The 25,000-nt window shown below is 40.2% G+C and overlaps 1 protein-coding gene across 1 annotated transcript in view; it reads right to left on the bottom strand.

Annotated features, from left to right (window-relative positions):
• Window positions 1-25,000, bottom strand: part of CACNA2D3 (calcium voltage-gated channel auxiliary subunit alpha2delta 3) — a 2,619,084-nt gene that overhangs the window by 386,935 nt on the left and 2,207,149 nt on the right. Inside the window, exons 25-26 of the mRNA XM_044078472.1 lie at window positions 9,396-9,448; window positions 8,127-8,182 (exon numbers count right to left, since the gene is read on the bottom strand). Coding sequence (XP_043934407.1) covers window positions 8,127-8,182; window positions 9,396-9,448 — 109 coding nt within the window. The remainder of the gene's footprint in view (window positions 1-8,126; window positions 8,183-9,395; window positions 9,449-25,000) is intronic.

Genomic DNA, 25,000 nt, shown 5'->3' with positions numbered 1-25,000 from the left:
CCAATATGCAGTGTACTACCCACATATTGGCTGTTGCCTAGGCATGTGTGTGTGTGTGTGTGTGTGTGTGTGTGTGTGTGTGTGTGTGTATGAGACTTGGGTTGAGAGTGTGCTCTGGGTAATACTGGGGATGCTAACTGTGATTGCCTGGCCTTGATGTCACATGTATGGGTATATCTTTGCACCCCAGCCTCTCAGCTATTTCACATCTGTTATCCCTGTACAGTGGAGATTGTGATATATAGTAGGGCCACCATATAAGAAATATGCAAAACCCAGTCCACATAGGCCACAGGTGTCCCACACTCACAACCACCTCCACACAGGATATGTGTTACAAACACACACACCTGTCATGTCTGGGAGTAGAACTCCTACCTAATTGGCTTATTACACTGCAGCACTACGTAGTTATAGTACATGCCATGGAGATTACTGGAGTACTCCTTCCCCAAAGGTGTATTTCACAATGAATGACAGCAGCAGGATTGCCAAAGTAGGCCATTTGAAATGTACTGTGTGTGACTAGCCTACAATGCATTGCTCCCTACACAGACAGTGACACACACACACAAAACATTCACAACCAACATGTGTGGGTAAAGAACCCCTAACAGAGGTCTATATCACACTACAGCATTAAACAGCTATAGGACGCACCATGGGGATTACTAGAGAACTCCTTCCCTAATGGTATATTTCACAATGAATGACATCATCAGGATTGCCAAAGTATGCCATTTGAAATGTTCTGTGTCTGACTAGCCTAAAATGCATAGCTCCCTACACAGACATTGAAACACACACAAAACATCCAGAACTGCCATGGGTGGGGATGGAAACCTACCACAGCTTTACATCACACAACAGCAGTACACAGTTACAGGATGCGCTACAGAGATTACTGGGCTACACCCTTCCCAGAGGTGTATTTCTAGGTGGATGACATTAGCAGCCTTGCCAAAGCTGAGCATATGAATTGTAAGGAGTGTGAGTACCCTAAAAAGCATTGCTCTCTACACAGCCAGAGACAGACAGAAACACACACAAATGCACACACACACTCACACAGTTGCCAAGTCTGGGGTTAGAACTCCTACTTAACTACTTTATCACACAAAAGCAGTACACAGTTACAGGACGCGCTATGGAGATTACTGGGCTACAGCCTTCCCAGAGGTATATTTCTAGGTGGATGACATCAGCAGCCTTACCAAAGTTGAGTATATGAATTGCAAGGAGTGTGAGTACCCTAAAAAACATTGTTCTCTACACAGTCAGACAGACACGCACACAAACACACTCACACACACAGTTGCCAAGTCTGGGGTTAGAACTCTTATCAAACTAGTTTTTCACACTACAGCAGTATGCAGTTATGGGACACACCATGGAGATTACTAGGCTACAATTATCCTAAAGGTGTATTTCACATTGGATGACCTCAGCAGGCTTGCCATTTTTAGGGCTATGGGGAGGGCAGTGTGTGCATGGGCCATAACCCATTCATCTAGGGGGTTGACATGCCACATGCGGGCACACACGGGGTCATATGTCACAGGTACATGTACACAGCTGCAAGATGACTACTTCCTTGTACAGTCATGTTGCACAGCTGGCACGTGCACCACATAGTCTGTAATGCTGACAGATACTGGTGGCTAGTATCTGCAGTGAGTGACATCTGCACCTCTTTTGTTTGGAGCCCTTTGGCTGTGTGGGACAGGTCTGGATGGCTCCTTGTCACAGTCACCCTCTTCCACACATCGATGTACGTCTACCTTTGGCTTACTATATTGTGTTGTCCTGACATATATGAATGCATTCCTACCCACTGTGTGTGCAAGGCATGAATGGTGCATACTGACGAGTGTCTACACTAACAACTGCAACTGCCAGATATGTCTGGTCTACTGGTGTTTGCAGTCATGGCCTTCATGTGTTTTAGTGTGTGAGCATGGCCAGTATGACCTTTCAGTATGTTGTTGACTGACATTGCCTTCATTTCTCTAAGTGTGTGAGCATGCCCAATATGGCCATCTGTATTGAATGTGTGGATCATGTCCAGGTGGTTTGTGCTGCAGTGCTGACCTTTGTGTTGTACACCGACAGGTAGCATGCTGTCTCTTCAGGGTATCCATTGATCATTTGGCTTTGACTATTACTATATTTCTGAATAGCGGGGGGGGGCACATCTGACTGTTTCTACATTTCTACACAGGGGTGGGGGGGCACACCTGACTGTTATTACATTACTATGTAGGATGGGGGGGCACACCTGACTATTTCTACATTTTTACATAGGGTGGGGGGGGCACACCTGACTGTTATTACATTATTATGTAGGATGTGGGAGGCACACGTGACACTTGTACACATTTGCTATGACTGTACTGGTATGTGAGGTGCTCCATTTTATTCTGTATTGCTAACTATCATGCTGACTAGAGGCATACCAGTACTACAGATTGTGGCTTTGGTTGCCCTACATATTATTGTCTGACTTCCTACCCTTCAGAACTAACATCCCTCTGCCTGCCCTGCTGTGGTCTGTCTGTGTAGGCCCGGGGGGGAGGATAACCATAGCCATTATTCTGCGGCCATGGCACAGGCTCTGTTTGGGTTTGTCTACATCTGTCCTGTTTGCTGAGACTGTTGTTTATTGTATTTATTTTATTTTATTTTACATTTATTAACCAGGAAAGTCTGACTGGATACAGGTCCATTTTCAGCAGAGGCCTGGGCAGAAAGCTCCAAGTGTACTTAACTACATTACTAATTACTAGTATATTTACAGTGAAAAAGTATTACAGTAAAATTACAAAAATGGAAATTTTAAAATATATACAGATAGAGACGATTTCAAGTCACATATTCATTTTAACAATATATATAGGCAGGTAAATTGTAAGTCACATACACACAGGATAAGTTGCTAGTTAGTTATCTAAGATAGAAAATAGTGACATTTTTTTATTTCTCATGCTTTCCATAGGATAGAGTTTTACAAAATTGTAAGTGGTTAGTGGCTCACTGACATACGCTTGTGAGGCTCACCTTTACAGATTCTGTCAGTTTGGGGTTAGTACAGGGACAAAGCCAATGCATTTGCAGGCATTTCTTAAGAGATGTTTTGAATTGGGGTAAAGAGGGGTCATTGGTAAGTTCTGCAGGAAGAAGGTTCCAGTTTTTTTTTCGACAGAGTTAGAGAATAGTGATGTACCTGCTGAATTCTTGGTTCTAACAGCCTGCACTAGTACTTTGTTGGAAGAGCGAAGAGTCTTTAGATTACTGTAGGGGGTGATAATGTTTATCAGTACTGGTACACTGTCTGGGTTGTAGAGAATTTTATGAATAGTTATTAGTTGGGAATATTGCAGTTGGCTGGGTAATTCTAGCCAGCCTAATGATTGGAGGTAAACACAGTGATGTGTTCTAAAAGCTGACCTGTGGCAAATCTTGCAATATTATTATAGCAGATATTCAATTTATTGAGATTTGATTTGGATAGGTTAGCAAAGATGGTTTCAGTTTTTTCAGTAAGAACTTAATGAAAGATGTTGGCACTGGTTGAAGCTTGAAGTGGATTCTATTATCGGGTGTGAGTTTGGTGGTAGTTAGGGTATTTTGATATAGTTTGTTGGCTAGGGATTGCACTGTTTCAGTTAAGAAAGTATTAAAGGTATTGGCAATATATTTAGGAGGTTGTTGGAGTGTAGTTAGGGGGGTAGGGGTATTTGACTGACCTGGGTAGAGTAGTTTATTAATACCTGACAAGAATTTCTGTGGCTGGTTTTGGTGTTTTTGTTGTAGACTGCAATAGTATTTCTTTTTATCTAATATAATAGCCTTCTTAGTATTATTCCTCCACTGTTTATATAAGAGGTGGCTTTTGGGGATTTAGTGGTTCTCCAGTTGGATTACACTTTATTTCTAATAATCTTTTGTCTTGTATCCTTGGATAGCCATGGTGCCACTTTGTTATTGGTTCTAATAGTACATTTGGGAGCATGGTTGTCAAGGATAGCAAAAAATGTAGATTTAAAGTATGAGACTGCTTTATCTAGAGGAAGTAGTGTTAGGTTGGACCAGTTACATGAGTTAAGCTCATTCAGGAAATTAGTCTAAATGAAGTTCTTAGTATTTCTAATGGTTTTAAAGGTTGATTGATGAGGGAAGTAATTTATTTTTCTAATTATATAGGTGAGGTAGTGATCATTAAAATCTTCAGGTAGGATGCTTGCTTGGTATAGCTGGGGTGGATTGTTTATTATATCCAGTCAAGGATACTTTCCTTATTGTTGGGCTTATTAATTCTGGTAGGTGATGAGATTAACTGAGAGAAGCCATGCAGATTTATATGGGTTGAGGGGAAGTCTGCAGTGCAAGTATACCAATCGATATTAACATCTCTGAGAATAATAGTTTCCTGGGGGCAGTTAGTGGATAGCCATTGGAGGATACTCTCCAAGGTATTTATGTTGTTACCTGGGGGAATATAGATACAAACAATGTTTATAGATTTGTGTTTGTTGATTTGAACTTTTGTGATGAGTATTTCTGCATTGTTAGTGATCTGGGTATTTGGCTTTCTAATTTTGGATACCTCAAGAGTGGGTTTATATAAGATGGCTACCCCCCCCCTCCTTTTTTGGAGATACGATCAAGATGCACTGTATTGTATCCTGGGGGTAGAACTTCATTACCAGTGGTAGTTGGTTTGAGCCAGGTTTCAGAAAGGCATAAAACATCAGGGGAGTGGATATCAAGGAAGGCATGTAAGAAGTGAATTTTCTTCTTTATACTTGTAATGTTTAGATGGCAAACTGAGAATGAGTTGGTGGTATTATTTGAGTTCCATAGGTAAGTAAGGTTGTTATTTGTGGGATTCGTAGTAACAAGTGAGGTTGGGCCTGGGTTAGGGTGGATGGCACCATCTACTATGAGGTTAGGTAGCAGTCTAGCAATAAGTTTCTGGAGTTACCGTCCTGACTGGCATGTGTGGGTCATATGGACACACATGTCTCTCAGCACATTTCCTGCAGTGGGTTTTGTTACCCTGTGTAGTACTGGCTACTATGTTGACTGCAGTATGTGTTACAGATGTCATGGTGCCACTATGGGTGTCTACTGTCTGCTGCCATAACATTCAGCCACCCAATTCCCTTGCATGTTCACATTCATACCATAGCTACAGGTAACAACACATTCTACTCCATTTGGCAACTTGTAGGTTTATTTACTTACCTTGAGGGTGTGTCAGACTTGCAGATGGTGCTGGAGGGCTGCCTATGTCAGATGCACATAGTACACTCCCTATACATGGTTGAGCACAGGTAGTGTCATGTTTGGCGAGTCAGAGAGAGGTGTCATTCCCTGGGTCCCTACTGTGTCAGTGCATGTGCTATGCGTTGCCTCTTTGCCAAGGCCAGGGCATACCGGGCACGCTTCCTTTGGCCTACTGGGGCAGGCTCAGATTGTTCCTCCTCCAGGTCACTCTGTACCTGTGCAGGCCTTGCAACTGATGGTGGGCTGTGTGGCTCTGCCACATGCTGTTCCTGCTACAGCTGTTTCCACAGGATCATATTGTGTAGCATAGCACATACCATAGCAATTTGGGTACATGTAGCTGGTGAATACTGCAAGGCTCCACCGGATGTGTCCAGACACTGGAATCATGACCTGAGCATCCCAAACACACGCTCTATTATATGTCTGGCCTGTGCGTGTGCCTCATTATGGCGTTGTTGTTCAGGTTTGTGTGCATTTCTGGTGGGTGTCATCAGCCATGGCTCCAATGTGTACCCAGCATGCCCCCCTAGGCGACCATAGGGGATGTCCCCATTGGCAAATCTCTGGTACAGCTGCGTCAGATCCGATATGTGGGAATCATTATAGCTTCCAGGGCAGCTAGCACACACATTCATTATAATGCCCTGGGCATCACATATGACCTGGCAGTTGATGGAGGGTATGCCCCTATGGTTGATGTAGGCCCTACCCTGCTCACCAGGTGGTGCTTTGATGCATATGTGCGTGCAGTCTATAGCACCCACTACCCCAGGGTATTCTCCTATTTGGTGGAAGAGACGCATATTGCTGGTCAACACCTCACGAGTGTTGAGGAAATATACATGCTCACTGGCCTGTGCTGACATGGCATCCAGGAACTGGTGGTAGACTCTGGATGCTGATGCCTGTGAGATCCCCATGATATCCCCAGTTGTGCTTTGGGAGGTACCTGTGGCTAGTATACCTAGGCCTACACATACCTTGGTATCCACTGGGATGTGTTCCCCCTCGGTCAGTTTGGTGTGTCCGGCACAGCTCAACAATTTGCTGTAGGAGGTCTCTGTCCACCCTATAGCGCTCCACTACATCCAGCTCATGTAGCCCCTGGTAGGTTACCCTGGGTCTGTACACTCTTCTCCGCCTCCTAACTGTGGGTTGTTCAGCAGCATTTACATCCTCACCACCCTCAGCCTCTTGCACATGTTGTTCTATGTTGCCTGCTGCAGCCCTTCTCATTTTGTTGGCTTGTTTGTTAAAAGTTCCCCACTTGAATACACCGGTGGTGTTGAGTGTGGAAAAAAACAGAGGGGAAGGTGTTTGCTTAGTTTATGGTAGTGTTCTCGGCTGGGCTAGTCTGATGCCTGTGTAATTGGCTGATTCTGATACATTTCACCTGCCAGCTATGCTAGTTCTCCTTGAATACCTTCCTACTGCTGTTTCCCCTTCTCATTGCCTCCCTGTTTAAGCCAGTGTTCGCGCCACGCAGACTGCTCAATTGTGCATACTGCTGCTATTTCCTGGTTTAACTTCTTTTTTCTTCCTGTAAAACCCAGTGCACGGGGCACACACCCGCTTACACTTTGTAAAGAGTACTAGGCAGGTTTAGTCACACCCCCTAGCTTAGCTGTGCTAAGCTAGGAGCAAACCCAAGCCACAGGCCACCAATCCGCTTACAGTATGCCTGACACACACCTCCATGATGTCACCTACCTCCTAGGCTTGCCCCCAGCTATTCATACTCTTACACTGTTGGGACCTGACTCACATGCTGAGGAAAACTGGGATTCACTTTCCTTCCCCTCATTTGCATAGAATTGCCTGCTAATGCATAGTTACATGTGTCACAGTGAGCCTCCCCCCTTAACAACCACTACTCACTGGCCAGGTTATCTTCTGCCTGCCACTGACTTGCATGACAGAATGCTTATTTTAGGTTTATTTTCTTACCCCCCCCCCCATCCCATTTGTGCTCCGCTGCCCTATGCTTAAACAGCCGAGATGGGCTAAAAAAAATAAAAGTTGATTTTTTTATTTTTTGTATTGTTTGCAATGCCAGTGTCCTTATACTTGGCCATTGGCATGCTTCCTCAATGATATGCAGCCTTTATTTGGAGCTGTCATAGCTCCGTTTTGGATTTTGCAGAAATGTACTCGGTTACTAACCGAGTACATTTCTGCAGATAGCACAAGTCTTGCACAGACAGTTGCAAGCTTCCTGGATTGCAAAACCACCTAATTTGCATGGATTTCACCTGCAAATGGGGTGATTTGCATACCAGGGCTTGGTCCGTGCAAGATTAGTGCAGGAGCACTCGTGCGCGCCCCTGCAGGCTGTTCCTGGATCGCACGGCAGACATATTGCCTGCGTGAGCTCCTGCACCAATCTTGCACTCCGTGTGAGCTTTTGAAAATCCGGGGGCTACTGCTATCCATGGCAGAAAATTAGCTTTTATGCAAAGATGTTTCAAATTGTTCAATAAAAGCATGTCTTTGTTTTAACTAAATTTATAATATACTTGTAAACAGTGACAAAAAAGACTTTGAAACAACACTGGCTACATTCTTAAGTTTAACAAATATATAAAACAGTAGAAAGATTAGGCTTTCATGTATGCATAAACTGCTACAGCAACCATAATGCCATTAAAAGTAAATCCATATTAAATTAGACAGCTCATGGATGAAATGAATTACAGATACATAAATCGATGCAAGTTGCAAAGATACTTTAAACATCATTCATTTTGTTTGATTCTTTAGGTGACTTCAGTAATTTTGCAGACAGTAACACAAAAGTTATTAACGCAGAAATATTTAAAGCTGAAGAAACATACCTTTCACTGTCAAGTCTGAATACCACCAGCTGCACAGGTTGAATTCTAATAAAAATCTGAAGTAAAAAGAATACACATTTAAACATTAATAAATTAATAAATATGTATGAAAGTTTAGGCAAACATCTTTCTCATGAACATGTATTTCCTTTTAACAATATATAGCTTCCTGATTAAATGAATGACATTGACAATGTAAATGTTTTGATTGTGAGTTTAAACTTTCTAAACTCTCAATACTAAATGAAAGCTACTAAGTGCAGAACTGTGACTGAAAATTCTTATTTTCTGTGCCTCACTACAATGCAGTACAAATCCAGCAATAAAATGCAGAAGCCTTCATTTGCCTTATAAAAAAAGAATGTTAAGTTTATACTAAAATCAAGATTAAGTATATCTTCCCTATAACTTTTAATAAGCTGGAAAAGAACTGCAAAATCTTGGATTACACTAGAAAAGAATTTGGCAGGCATTTTTCTTAAACCTTTCTGGTTTGTACTACAGCATTAATAATAAATGTAGTTTATCTGTGAACATAAACTTTATTTTAACTATAATGACATATTTTGTAAGGTTTGTAATATTAACATTAAGCAAGGAAATAGTCAAAAACTAAAGCAAGTGTTTTAATTTTTGGAATATGTTTTTATAAATGTGTGAGGCATCTTGTTGATTTTCAAATTTTAGTTTAGCTTTTATAATATTTATGTTTTGTAGATTAAAAACTAGGAAAGTAAACCATTGTTCTGCATTGTTGTTTGCTCTCATGTAGGAAGAACACAAAAAAACATGTGTTCCTTGTATGATGGATTGTATGCAGATGCAAGTATGCATTAGATAAAATAAACAAAATACTTGAAACTGTAAAAGCCACATAATACATGATATGAAAATGTGTAAGGTAATGATGAAACACTCATCTTAAGTATCCTGTTAACATCAGCCCACCCAAGCAGTAAAACCCAAGCTGAGTTTTATACTGATCTAAACAATAGGCCAAATGAATGAAACATGGGTTTATAATAAGCTGCTAGGTGATTGTTATGTCTGGGGTGTGTATAAAGAACTGGAAATGCTTAACATTTAGGAAAAAAAAGATATATTTTAAAGGCTCCAAAGCATTTGGCTGTTTAGGAGGCTTTAATCTCTCTGAAAACACATCTGTAATCTTATAAAATATATTTGCTTTTTAAAATTTACCAAATGTAAAGACAGTAAAAACAAACAGCAGAAAAATAAAAATGGCAAATGTTAGTAAAAATTACTTACAAGAATATTTCAGCCATAATTCCTTTAACTGCAGCAAACACAGCATAATAAGGCTGTGGAAAAAGGAGTTCTTTAGTAAACAAGACAAAGATCCATTTTCAGAAAATAGTTCATGTGCAGTGACATCCAAAACAGAACATATCGATAGCATTAAGAAGTGACATTTTTCTAGAGCTAATATCATTAATAGTGGACATTTACTTTCACCAATATGCTATTTGTTTAGTTTATTTACAAACAGTGCATCATTAATAACATAATTGACATGCAATACAGTATAAATAAAGACCGCAGATGAACAAAACTAAAATATATATCTTTTATTTTGACAAAAAAAATCATGTTAACTGACAATATATTTGAACTTAGCATCTTCTCACATAAAGGGAGAATTATACGGAGTTTGACATAATGAAGGAACATGAAAAAGTCATACTGCTTAATAAATCAGAACATTTGCTTAACTTTAAGTGAAGTGTTTGGTTTCCAATGTAGTGTAACAGGCTTCTAACATGTTTAGACACTCAGTAAATGTAGCAAAGATAATTCCAAGAACTGTATGAGTGTGTGTGTGTGTGTGTGTGTGTGTGTGTGTGTGTGTTTGGGTTAGTGTGTGCATGCGTGCATATGTGTGTGTGTGTGTGTGTGTGTGTGTGTATAGGACACACACACACACACACACACACACACACACACACACACACACATGTACCCACACTCATATGTATATATATCTATATATATATGGGTCCACGACAGATGAACACAACACCGGATCACCGACGACCACATCGCAGAGATGACATTGCTGACAGCAGACATCCCCAACAATGGTAAGTAGTGCAGAATGGTAGTTAGTCCCATTCCTTCACTGTAGTGCGATCTCGGAGTTGGTATATTTAAGTAGGGGGTGCAGGGGGGCTTGCCCCCCTCGCTATACACATTTAAGGTGTTTTTCGTGTGTATTACGGGAACGGAAATGTGTTCCATTCCGTATTACCTTGACCTACTGCTATCGGGGATGTCTGCTGTCAGCGATGTTGTCTCGGCGATCCGACGTTTCGTTCATCTGTCATGGATATATATATATATATATATATATATATATATATATATATATATATTTATATATATATATACACACACACACACACACACACACACACACATGTATATCTATATCTATATATATATATCTATATTTATTCATACATACACACACACACACACATATATATATATATATATATATATATATATATATATATATGTATAGATATAGATATACATTTTAAGAGAGAGAGGCACACACAAAACAAGCAGATTGCATATGTAATAATAGTCAGACAGAGAGAAAGACAGAGCGAAAGAGTCGTAGATATCGATATACATATAGATTTACATGGTCTACTTCATGATGTCGAAAGCCGACAATATCGAAGCTGATATTGTTGGCACCACAACATCGAAAGCGCAGAACATCTTGCAGGTAAACGGAAATCTCCATAGGGAATGATTTCCATTTACCTCAATGTACTGTGGTCTCGGATTTAGAATATTTAAGTAGGGGGGGTGTGGGGGTGCAGCCCCCCACGTGGGGGGTGCAGGGGGGCTTGTCCCCCTGCCTATGCTAGTTAGTTTTTATTTTTGTTTGCTTTTTATTTTTTTTTTTTTAGCGTTATTTGATGTTTTACTACATCAATCAGTAGAGGTCGACCTTTAGTGATTTGATGTAAGATTTCGATAACGTGATATACATATATCACAAGACTCATAAACATAGCATAGAATCATAAAACAGAGGACTACAGTTTGTCCAGAAAGCATGATACATAAAGGAATTGTACAGTATTTATGCCCCATTTATACATCCACACACATGATTTTGAAGTATACAGCATCCCAGACTTCTCACTGCATGGTGCATTCGAGCTGAAATGAAGTAATCTATATATTATGTAGAAAACTACACAAATAGTGCCTTCCAAACCAAGTCCTGGAGGTGAAACCTCTGTGAAAAACCTCAGCAGTCTAAAAACTCATGGTTTATGGGAAAAAAACTAACAGTATCCTTATTGAATTATCACATGCTTCACAAGAATATAGTGGTAGAAAGATCCTTTGCAGTATCACACAACAGAAAGGCAGTTAAAAATGAAAACAGGACTGTCAAAACTGCTTCATGTCTGAAGACATATCTTTTTTCATAAATAGTACTTTACAGGCAGATGAGGCCTGCTCAGATAATGTATCATCTGCCAGTAAAGCACTATTTACAAATACAGAGATGAGTTCCTCCCTTCGAAAGGCAGGATATCTGTGTTGTCACTTATCTTTAAGAGGTGGCATATATTTATACTCTCATTTAAACCTAGTGGACAATATGCAAATAAACATACTTGCCGTTCTACTTCTCTCATTTCTATAAATTTCACGGTTAGAAATGAGGAAGACAATTGCGTTCAGAATTCCTACCCTTCAGAGACTTCATGCTAATGCAACACTGGGCCAGTTATGTATAAGTTTGTCAGACGGATAAGTTTATAAGAGCACTCTTTAAAAAAAAAAAATCCCTAGTGGGTATTTGCCTCACGTTTAGTTGAGGGCTATGGGTTTATCAAGGGAGGGTTGAGACTACATGTTTTCATGGACTATGAGTTGCCTGTGAAGAATGCTGTTTAGGTGCACATGTGTGGTGCAGTTCTATTGGCCGTGGGGGAGGGTTATGCCAGGCATACCTCTCCATTTTCCAGAGTGAGATGTTTTGGGTCAAGTAGTTATAGGGCTTTGAATGCGACAAGGAAAAGGGATTTATGAGGGCATTCAAAGAGTTGGTAGGTTGTCTTCAAAGTTGTTTTATGTAACTCAGATAAAGAAAAAATAACACTCAGCTACTGTAATTCCCAAAGAATAGCAGGTTGTAGATGCCCCAAAAACTCGAAGCTCGAATATCAATGTACACAAATTTTATTACAGATTAGAGCCACACACAAAATGCTCAGTTGCTGGTATGGTTAAGCGCTTTCATCTGTCACAACACAGATTTCATCAGAACCAATAAGCTCCTACAGTCCATTCATTTTATAACATTTTTGGCGCCAAAATCATTCAATCAATGATTTTCAATTAAAAATAACAAGTTAAAAATACTGGTACTATACATTTTTTAAAACAAAAATATATATCAATATTTTAAAACCATCCTTTATGCCTGTTGTTGTAAACTATACTGTAGTCTATTATAAACATAAATATTGTAAACTGTGTTCTTAAAAATGAGAATCATAAAATTATGTAACATGTTTAGTATTTGCTACCATCTTCTTCATTACAAATTTTTTCCAAACATCATGTAACATTGGTTAGTGTACATATGCCTTACAAATGCACTGAGTATATGAACACTTGTAATGAATAAATGCTTGTTAGACTTAATCTTGACAAGAGCAAAAAATAACATTGAACTTCCATGTCTGTAGAATAACCTGTATGTGTGTGTATACCCTTATATTTGTACAATAACCCCATATGTACTGTATATACAACTTGGAATGTATGTATAAATTATACACTTTTCCAATTGCTTGTAAATTCAAAATTGTAATAACTTCTGGTAGGCATGGACTCCTTTGTTCTAAAATATTAGTTCAAAGCTAAAAAAGGTTTTAAACTGATATAATCATTTATGCCAGGAGGTGTAGTTGCATCTGTACATATTTGCCATTTGCTCTCTACCCAGGCCAGGTAGGTCTTCCAATTTCCACCTCTATCACTAATCTCTACCTGGTCTATAATGGCAAATTTAAAATTGTGATCTGTCCCCTTATCTAAAATATGCTTACATAATGCATTTTTTGAATCTCCCTTTTTTATCCTGTACATATGCTCGTATATACGAGTCTTTAACTTCCTCTCGGTTTTGCCTATATAAAAGGCCGAGCATTTCGTACAGGTAGCTATATAAACAATACGTTGTGAGTTACAATTCCCATTTTTGCATGTTACCATGGTATTAATAATATTTTGTAACCTAATTTTTTGTATGGTGTTAATATAAATGCATTGTTTACAGGTGCCACATCTGGTGGTACCCTTCTTTCTCTTTACACTTGTTCCTTTTGTTCCATATTCCAGTAATCTTTTTATATTACTTCCTGTTTTGTAAACTGTACAAATCTCTGTTCCTACTATGTGTCCAATGGGGCCAGATGTAGTAATTAACGACCAGTGTTTTTTAAGAATTTCAGTTATTAGACTGGCATAAGGATTGAATCTTAACACACATACTTTCCTGTCCCATTCGTTACTCGTGTGATGCTGTGGTACAATGCTGTTCCCCAGTAAAGGTTTGTATTTGTGTCCCCATTGAGCTTTCACATAAGAAATAACATTCCCCAACATGGTCCTCGGATATCCTCTATCATGAAATAATTTGGTGACTACTTCTAATTCACTGTTCATGCTTTCAAAAGTGGATGACATTCTCGCTGCTCGCATGCTCTGTCCCTTAACTATATTTTTGAAAATATGTGGGGGATGACAGCTACTAAAATGAATATAGTCATTTGAAAACGTGGGTTTCCTATATATTCTAGAAGAAAACCCTGTCCCTGTGTTGCCGATCCAAGTATCCAAATATGCTATGCCTATTTTATCAAATTGGTACGTAAATCTCAAAAAGTCTGTTGTATTGTTGAGATAGTCAATAAAAATAGGAATCATGTCTGTAGGTCCAGTCCAAATGATAAAGACATCATCCAGAAATCTAGTGTATAATCTGATGTACTGGTAGAACTCACTTGGAAATATATATAAATTCTCCCACTCGAGCATGACCAAGTTGGCAAATATGGGGGCACAAGAAGCCCCCATGGCCACTCCTCGAGATTGTCTGAAAAATTCACCTTGATGTGTTATATAATTGTGTTCTAGGACAAGACCCATCATATCCATAATAAGATTGACTCTGTCCCAACTACTTCCCAAGTATTTGCATAAACTGCTGTTGAAATATTCTAATCCAGTAGATGCAGGTATGCTGGAAAATAAATCTTGTACATCTATAGTAAGGAATGTTAAATTCTCGTCCCAAACGTTCATCGTAAGTTTGCTAAGGAAATCCCAGGAATCCTTGACCAAATGTTCCACTTTGGTATAAACTTGCTTAGTCCAGTGATCTATAGTGGTCCCTATTTTAAAAGTTTTGGACTTAGATCCTGAGATTATCGGTCTAAATGGCGGTTTGTGCATATTTTTATGAATCTTAGGAATTCCTATAATATGGGCCATAATCGGATGTTCTGTTCTTAAATAATCGTATAATTCACTAGTGATTCGATTGTCAAGTAGATATTCCTCTATCACTAGATCTATACGTCTGTATCCGATATTAATTTGATTTAAGGATACCTGTTCGTAATTTCCTGATTCATATAGTATGTTATTAATTTCGTTAAGATATTGTTGACTATCAAATATCACTATCCCGCCTCCCTTGTCAGGTTTCATTATTCTGATTTCGTTATTCATAATAAGCTCATTCATACAACTCCTTTCACCTTCTGTTAGATTGTCCGTTGGGGCATGTTTGCCTCCTAAGTTGTCTTTAACCTCCTTATATAAACGGTACATATCATTGCAAACCATTTTCTCGTAGATTGCTACCTGGGCATTCGTAGTCGGAATGTATGTGCTTTTTTTCACTAATTTAGATCTTTGTTTTATATTATTATGTTTGTTGGAATCTTCATTAAATTGAATGGCTAGATTCAGCCTTCTACAGAATAACTTAATTTCTTTAATAAGATCGAAAATATTGAACCTGACTGTAGGGATATATTTCATCCCCTTACTAAACAGAGATATAATGCCATCTGTGACGTGGATGTCCGTGTAATTATACACATTGAACCCTTGGTGGCTTCTAATACGAGGACACTTTTCTGTGTCTACATCCATCACGAGCATATCAACTAAACTAACTTCTTGTTCACTATTAATAACTGTTTTATCCGAAACTACACCATTATTAGTTGGTAAATTAAAAGTGAATGGTATGGCTGGAGTTGTTAAATCCATATCTTTAGAGGGGTCTAGTTCGGGGGGAATCACTTTTTGACTTGGGTTGCTACCATTTAATATCTCCTTTGTTGTTTTTTGGGGCTGGGTAGTAACGACCCCCTTGAAAATTTTCATCATCATTCCCTCTCCAGTTCCTCTTTCTTCCCTTTGATTGCACCACCTCAAATGTGTCTTCACCCTCTCTTTCGTAATGTGGCCAAATATAGGCTCTTCCATTTCTATATAAATCTATATCACGTTCAATTTTGTGCATTTTCCTCTCATAAGCATTTCTTACTTTCATTTTAGCTTGGGTAAACTGGTTAGAATAACAATCGTACCATTTCTCAAACATTTCATCTTGTATAATTAATTCATTTAAATTTCCCACCTCCTGTAATACTAAACATGTTACATAATTTTATGATTCTCATTTTTAAGAACACAGTTTACAATATTTATGTTTATAATAGACTACAGTATAGTTTACAACAACAGGCATAAAGGATGGTTTTAAAATATTGATATATATTTTTGTTTTAAAAAATGTATAGTACCAGTATTTTTAACTTGTTATTTTTAATTGAAAATCATTGATTGAATGATTTTGGCGCCAAAAATGTTATAAAATGAATGGACTGTAGGAGCTTATTGGTTCTGATGAAATCTGTGTTGTGACAGATGAAAGCGCTTAACCATACCAGCAACTGAGCATTTTGTGTGTGGCTCTAATCTGTAATAAAATTTGTGTACATTGATATTCGAGCTTCGAGTTTTTGGGGCATCTACAACCTGCTATTCTTTGGGAATTATGTAACTCAGATGATTTACGATTTTCCTTTCCTTGCAGATGGTGGTGTTATGAAGGGTGTTTCAGCTGCTGGATAGCTACTCAATGAGATCACAGATGGTGTTAGCACAGACTTTGTATCAGTTGGTGATCAAAGGAAATAGTCTCATCAGGTGATGTAGGTTGCTGCAGAGGGGTTTTCATTGCTAGAGTGGTACAGAGTGAGGTCATAGGTGGGAAGCTCAGCATGGGCATCGGTCAGTGACCTGAAGGAAGCAGGCTTGAAAGGTGATTGAGGCTGTTATAGTGGATGTCCTGGTCCCTAGAGTGGTGCGTAATGAGGTCTCATATGAGGCAATGCAGAGTGTGCAACACTTAGTGGCCTAAGGAAATGGATTTGGAAGGTAATGTAATCTGCTGGGGTGGAAGTTTGATTCATAGAGTGGCGAACAATAAGGTCACAGGTTATCTTACTTTTTTTCGGTACTCATTAAGGCACACCAGGTTTGGTGCAGTTGGGGTAGTGCTCGGGGTAGTGAGGAGGAAATATGTTGGGGGTAGGGTATAGCATGGTTTGGGATTGTTTATGGGGGGTCTGGCAGTCCTACTGTTGGGGTGGAGTCACAACAATAACAGGATCATAAGAATTTACTAAGCTACTGACTCTAAAGCGCTTACAACCTAGCCATGATCAACCCTTATTTCCAAGTTCAGTAGATGTATGTCTGTTAAGAGTAGGTAGGATTTGATGGAGCATTCCAGGTCTACAGATATTTTGGGGATATGTGAGGAACTGTGTGCCTTGTTGGCTGCACAGACATTGGAAGGCTTAAGAAAGGAATTGTTTTGGGATTCCTTGCACATGTAGGCCATGTATTCATTCTTTAGTAGATGTAAAGGTAACACATGGAAAGTAAGTTTTGAGGGGAAGACTTAAAGACAAGCAGTGGATTAAGGCTGTTGTTCAGCTTCCTGGGCTACCAGAGTTGAATGTCAACCAGTTTACTCAGTCAATTTGGGGGAGGGTATATAAGTTTGTGTACTATTTTACCATTGTAGTGCCTTTTGGCACATTTTGGAGGGATGGCCTTTGAGTGGATGGTTAGGGTTGTTCATAGGGATTTGCATTTGCTTACGTATGTGACAGGCAATGTTAGGGTGAGGAGCATAATATGGGAGAGTTGGTTTGCGGTTTGTTGGCTTGGGCATGGCCAGATTGGCTACATTTGTGTTGCAGCTGTCTCTGGGAAAGAATTTGATGGGAAAGATTTAATTATTTGTAGGGCTTGGGAACAAGGTAAGGCAGTTCAGGTGGTTAAAGAGGATTTAGCTGAGAGTAATACAATTGCACAGGTGACAGGCCTATGTGAACTTAATCCTGGTTGGTGGCTATTGAGAAGATAGCTTGTGTGGTGAGGATTGGATTTGGTAATGGAGGTTTACTGGGCCACAGTTCATGTGGCATTTTTCTTTTATGGATGTATTGAAGTTATTTGGAGGGTGGTCTGCTGCTCAGTAAATGCTTTTTTTTAAAATCAGGTATTTGGTGTGATGGTGGAATTGTTATTATATTGATTTGGAATGGAAATTTCATTTTGGACATTATTAGGTACATTGGGCAGTTAAACAGGGTGGCAATTAGTCATGATGGTATGCAATGGTTCTTGCATGGTTTTGCGTGGCTTGGGTTTAGTGTTTGGTGGTACATTTGGCAGGTAATGACCTGGAAATCATTGCAAAGCTATTACTGGTAGTTAGGTAAGCAGGAATTTATTTAGCTAATATACAAAGGTTATGCTAGGTGATTAGGCTATGGTTTGTTACTTTAGCATTGTAGAGATATTGGTGGTTTGCTTTCAGCTGTTTAGGCAATTGGCTTCTTTGGCTATTTATGTGATAGGGCTTTGGGAGGTGGTGACATGGAACCAGTTGGTTAGAGGATGGAGTACATCAAATGATATTTGGCTTAATGCCTTTTAATGGGTGGTTAGGTTATTGGAAGCTTGGTAGTTATTCCTTATTCTAGATATTTATAGCAATTTTATTGTATACTGCATACTTGCACTGAATTGAATAGCTACTGGCTCACTTGTGATAAACATTTCTGTAGTGTTTTCTGCCTAAAATAGTTTAGGTCATAGCTGTAATATTGTCCATATTCCTGATTGTGTTTGTGATAAACATTTCTGCAGTGTGTTCTGCCTAAAATAGTTTAGGTAGTAGCTGTAATATTCTTCATATTCCTGATTGTGTTATGGGTCAAGTTGTTTGTTAGAGGCTGTTTTCTGAGCTCATTGTCCAGGCCAGCTTAGTTAGCAAAGACTATCCCCAACTTCAGTGAAAGTTTAGTGTTCATGGTCATTGTCTATTTGGGTTGCTAGAGGTACGGCTTGGAGAAAGCACCTCACTGGTTCTTTTGAGCTTTTTTTTTAAGTTGTTTCAGGTTTCAACTTTCTGTTAAGAAGTTAACTTGAGTGTTTCAGCCATTACATACAGAGCTATCTGAGGAGGAGCAGCTGATCTGTGATATATAGCAATAAGTAGCCTGATTTTCTGCTTATTTGTAGTAGTTATTGGTTATTCTAGATATTTATAGCAATTTTATTGTATACTGCATACTTGTACTGTATTTCATCGCTATTGGCTCACTTGTGATAAACATTTCTGTAGTGTTCTCCCACGTTCTGTCCCTACTGGCATCTTGTCTTTATACCTGCTGGCCTTGCAGTTTCCTGCCCCTACTCTAAATTTGATCTTGGACACTCCTCCCAGTCTGGTGTCATTAGCTCATTCTACCTAATACAGAGAGAACTTCTGAGAAGGCCAACCCACTTAGTTTCTTTCCTTCTGTTCCTCCTTTCTCCCTTTCTTAACAAAAAAAAAATAAAAATTGTCTGAATATTCTTATGATCTCACTGTGCTTCTCAAACATTTTGGAAATATAGAGTATATTTTAGTGCATTTATTAAAATTGTATTTGCCTTAATATTGCTACAACTCAAGTGCTATAGATTGCACTGCATCTGAATTGTTTTAGTGTGTTTTAACTGCTTTTCTATATATACAGACTTTTCTGTATATGTAGACTAGCTACTTATTCTACTGTATTATTGCCTCTTAAATCATTTTTCAGTTGTGCACTTGCCTTGCTTCATTTAAAATGCTTTAAATTGCTAATTTTGTAAGAGTTCTAATTTGTATTTACTGTTTAGGGCTACACACTCAAGTGTGTTAGCCTTTTCTGTGTTTATTTAGTGTATTACTGCATTGCCTTAGTCTGTTTTAACCAACCAAAAAAAAAAAATACTATCTTGTTTGCTCGTTTCCCGCCTTTCTTAGCTAGTATAGTCCAGATCTCAGGCTTTGCTGGTTTCAGGACTTTATTTTCTGTGTTCAGAGCTATCCAGACCTTGCTGTGGTAGAGGGAAGTCCTACTGCTTACCAGTGGGACTGGTGAGCATTGTACTGCCTGTCTAACACTAGAGGATTGGTTTCCAGCTCTGAAATTGTAATTTTAGTCATTTTGGGCTGATTTCTATCCCTTTCAATTTTCTGGCTTAAAAATGCATGTGTTTGCGCATTTTTCGCATGGTGCAGCATGGTGCAACTATTCCAGGTGCCAGAAAGTCTGCTCTTCAAATTTTCCCTTAGAACTAGCTGGTTTCTCAGTAGTAGCACTAAAATCTGAACCCCTGTGACTAGCACTTGCTCTAGAACCTACTGGAAAGCACTAGGAAGCCTTAAACTAACACAAGCACTCAACTCTCCTTGTTAATAAGGAGAAATTAATCGTAGGCAATAAACAGCCTATAACTGCAAAGTAACTTGCAAAGGTAATGGAAAATAGCTCGTGTACTTTATAAAAAAGCACCTAAACAGGCATGTCTAAGGGTCAGCTTCCAGTGATTTCTCCTGTCCACCTGGCGAACCTGGGCATACAGGGGCAATGCAGCAACTGCCTCAAGTACACAGACAACCCTCTCCTCCTACCACCCAACACTACAACCTGCGAGAGATGCACTTACATAGCCAAACTGGAAGCAAGCTCTCTCCAGCCAAGATTGTGCTAGACAGTCAAGAGGAGAAGGTTAACACCTGCACTACACCTCAAGCAACACATAGCCCTTCAAAACCCACACCATCAACACCCACACATAGCAACACTAAACCCACATATGCGGAGGCCCTTAACATTAACCTGCCCAAGCAACAAGGACCTCAGAAGCTGAAATGCAAACAAACACCAGTCACGACCAGAGTGACAAATAACTCACAACACCAGTGTGCTACCCAACAACAGCCGCTAAGGCAAGACAACGTACCCAACACTTTAGTCATAGGTGACTCTATAGTCAGGCACACTGATGTCCCACTCACCAGGCTGAGCAAGGAGAAAATTACAGTCAGCTGCCTGTCGGGTGCCAGGATCTGCCACATAATGCATGCACTCACGTCACTCCACAACAAGTACAAATACGACTGTGATTGTCGATGTTGAAGTGAATGACTTGAGACGTACCTCACTGGACTACATGAAAACAGACATGGAAGAGCTGTCAGATCATGTGGCCCAGGCAGGTGTGACCCTATCCCTGAGTAGCATCCTGCCTTCACCCAGAATGATACCACAGTATAAGGACAAAATAATTGACTTAAACAATTGGAAAAGTTTCTGGTGTCATTCAAAGGAGATCCAGTATCTGTCTGCCTGGGTGACATGATCGATGAACCACAATGCTTTGCCAGAGATGGTCTGCACCTGACACCCCTGAGATTCAGGTTACTGGCTAAAGCTCTTGCCACACCTATAGTGCCTTTTTTTAGGCAAGGTTCAAAGGACAAAACCACCACCCTAACAGATAAAAGCATGCAAAATCTGAAGGTAATGCTACTCAATGCTAGAAGTCTGAAACCTCAAAATGCACTCTCTCGAGGCACTCCTAAAAATGGAGAACATCTATATCTGTGCAGTAACTGAGACCTGGTTCAAGGCTCCAGAGAGGACCCCTGCAATACCAGGCTACAACTCTTACCACACTTTTCAGCCACCAAGACTGAAACACTAAAAGTGGAGGAGTGTCCATATTCACCAAGGATATTCATACCTCCAGGCTAGTTGCCCAACACAATGCATCTGAAATTCTCCAGGTGTAACTAACACTAGGTAATACTGCAATCCAAATTGTAGCTTGCTACAGATCCCCCACCATGCCCCAAGATTCTCACTACACCTTTCTAAACATACTGGAAAATATTAAGATACAACCAAAAACCCTAATGCTGGGTGATTTCAACTACCCTGCCATTAACTGGGAAACCTATACGGGTACCAACACCTTTTCCCAACGGTTCTTGGAATTCATAAATTCCAATGCCCTGGATCAACTAATCCATTGTCCCACCAGTGGCTTCAATATCCTAGACCAGGTCATTACCAACATGGGAGATAGATGCTCCACACCAGTGGTCACCCCCTCATTGGTCAGGTCTGACCATAAGCAAATCACCCTTGACATCCACATCCCAGCCCCAGCCCCACCCCCCAGTAAGGAAACCTCCGTAAAAAACTTCTCCAAAGCCAACATCATGCTACTCAAGGGTGTGGGAATGGCATAATAGTTAAGGTGTTTGCCTTACAAATACAAGGGGTAGGGTTTGAGTCTCACGTGGGGTAACTGGCAAGGCTTAAAAAATGGCCCGCAAGGGCAGGTAGCCTAGTACTAATCTACTAATCTATGAACCTATGAAGTGACAAATTTCATGACACCCATGTAGACAGGAGTTGAAAGTTCAATTGCTGAATCCTAAATTAAGGCACTGCATGAGCACATCCACTCGTGCATGAATCGTGCCATCTCAAATAGAACCAAGACACTCTCCTCCAAAAAAAGGAAGCCAGTCTGGTGGTTCTCTGCCATAAACAAACTATACAACAGAAGAAAGAAACTGTTGCAGAAAAGAGGAAAATACCAGAATGCAAAAATCTCCCTTACCAGCCTCAGTAAGAAGCTGAGATCCCTCATAAAATCCTCCAAAGCTAGTTACGAAAATAAAATTGCTAAATATTCCAAAGACAACCACAAGGCATTCTATAGTTATGTCAAGAATATAAATGGCAATGCTCAGATCTGCTCTGAGCTACAACAGAATGGCATTAAATATATTGATCCCAAGGATATTGCCAATATCCTGGCAGATCGATTTAGTGTCAACTTCACCCCGCTCTCACCCCTAAAGGGCCCATCTCAATACCAAAAGATTGCCAAATTCCGGTAATAACGGCCACACAGGCAGAAACCACACTCTCCAAAACTAAGAATACAGCATTCATGGGACCAGATGACATCCCGGGTTGTGTACTACATGAACTGCAAAATGAACTGGCACCTCACCTAAGTGTCATGTTTAATCATAGCCTCACCTTAGGCTTCGTGCCCACTGAGTGGTGCACAGCTACAGTTATCCCACTCCACAAGGGGGGATCCCATTAACTACCATCCCATCAGTCTGATGAGCCTGAGCTGCAAGGGCATGGAATACATTAGCATGGAACTTATAAACAAAGACATTGGCAACCTTCAAACACTGGACCCCACCCAGTTTGTGTTCGTGAAGGGCTGATCTTGTCTCCTGAACCTGATTGAATTCTTCAAATCAGTCTCCAGAGCTGTGAACAAGGGTAAGGCGGTCCACACAGCCTATCTGGACCTCACCAAGGTCTTCGATACCATCCCCCACTCAGGAATCATAGATAAACTTATTAAGCTGGGCATAAATCCCTACGTCACTCGATGGGTTGCCAACTGGCTTACTGACAGAACCCAGAGTGAAAAAGTAGCCGACTCCAAATCCAGCTCCAAAGAAGTGACAAGTGGCGTACCTCAGGGTTCAGTCCTGGGATTGCTGTTGTTTGGCATCTACTTCTCTGAAGTACAGGCCAACACTAAGGGACTTTGGCTAACAAAGTTTGCAGATGACTGCCAACTGGGAGACATTACTGAATCCTCAAATTATGTGGATATTCTACTAAAGGGCCTTACAGAAACAGATATTTGGTGCCAGAGCCATGGGCCCAAGCTTAATGCAAAGAAATGTATACTTATACCCTTTGGGAAAAACCATGTACCAATGAATTACCACATAGGTGGCAGTACACTGAACACCGAAAGTGTGATAAGAGACTTAGGAACACAGGTGGACAGTGGTCTCACCTTTGATAACCACATCGAAACAACAGTCAGGAAATCCTTCTATGTGGCACACCCCATCACTAATGGCTTTTCATCCAGAAAAAAAGGAGGTCATTGTCCCACTGTACTCATCCCTCATTAAATCCATTATAGAGTACAATGCCCCATTTGGTATGTACTTCACAAGACATCTGCAACAGCTGGAAAGGTGGCAGAAATACCTCACTAAAATAATCACAGGCCTAATGCAGATGTCTTATGCTGACCGTCTAAAAAAAATCCAGCTATACTCTGTGGCATATCATCTACTCAGAGGTGATCTCTGCTTAACATACAAGGCCATATCAAACCCTGAGCTGTTGGACATGCTCCACTTAAAGAAATCCCAATCCCACAGAACCACACGCTCCAGGGATCTAAACCTTGTCATCACAATGAACAAAACATGCTGGAGAGATAGGTTCCTGACCCAGAGAGTCTGCATACTCTGGAATAGACTGCCCATACATGTCAAGCAGAGTGCCTCCTTGGCCCTCTTCAAAAGGAACCTTGATGATTGGATGGGAGATAGGAAATTCACCCCGGGGATCATGTCAGTCACCCTGCTAGACAGGGGTCCAGGGAATTAAATATTGTGGGAAGAAATATCCAGGGAATTGATATGGCTATGCTTGTATAGGCCCTTGGGCCGATAGCCTAGTACCAACGTATAAACCTATGAGAGAGGGGGGACAGCCTGGTCAGGCTGGTGGGAGGAGAAGAGGGGCAGGCTTGCCCTCTTCTGTTCCCCCTCTGCTGTTGGATGTTCATTTCTATGAATTGGGAAAGGAAAGTGAGAAATGGATGCTGCTTGCTAATTAAAATAAGTGACTGGAGGTAAGGACACTGCTTATTTGGTTGGATGTTTAACTCATTAAGTGGAAAATGAAGTGAATAATGTGATGCTGCTTCATAAGCAGGGTACACGAGTGGAGGTATGGATGCTTCTCACTTGGTTAGGATGATCGCCGTCACACTGTCCTGGCTAACATTACATGGATGTTTATGCTGTGATTAATATCAACTATATTATGTTTCAGTTGTAATTAATAGATATTGGTTAACAAAGTTATGTTTATAGAAGTTTAATAAAGGTCATCAAACATCATTTGGTGTGATGTGTTTTTTGAAGGGGACTGGGGCAAATGAGGTTTGGTAACAAACCAATTTGTCCAGGGACATCTTCAGAGGGGGTTACGTAAATATAGTAGGAGGAATTAAGAGGGTATGGGGGGATGAAAGGGTTAAATGGGAATGAGAGATGGTTTAGAGGAAATGAGGTAAGGGTAGGGAGGGGGTTAAGGGGTTTATGCAAGTGTAACTGGGTAAGGAATCACCTTTTTTGGTGGGATAGTATCACAGATCTGTTTATATTCTATGTGTTTTCTTTAGGTAGCCGATACAGCTTTCACTGACTTATTTTTCTAAGCTTCACTGAAACAGTTGGTCCACATCATAAACCACTAGTTGCCACAATATGCTGCAAGCAGTGGTGATGGAAGGCTCTAAGGTCAAAAAAGTGAAGG

Source organism: Protopterus annectens, chromosome 7.part1 (genome assembly GCF_019279795.1).
Source record: "Protopterus annectens isolate FY-2018-M chromosome 7.part1, PAN1.0, whole genome shotgun sequence".
Lineage (NCBI taxonomy): Eukaryota > Metazoa > Chordata > Ceratodontiformes > Protopteridae > Protopterus > Protopterus annectens.
The sequence above is the reverse complement of the archived record's forward strand: the minus strand, read 5'-3'. Positions and strand labels throughout refer to the sequence as shown.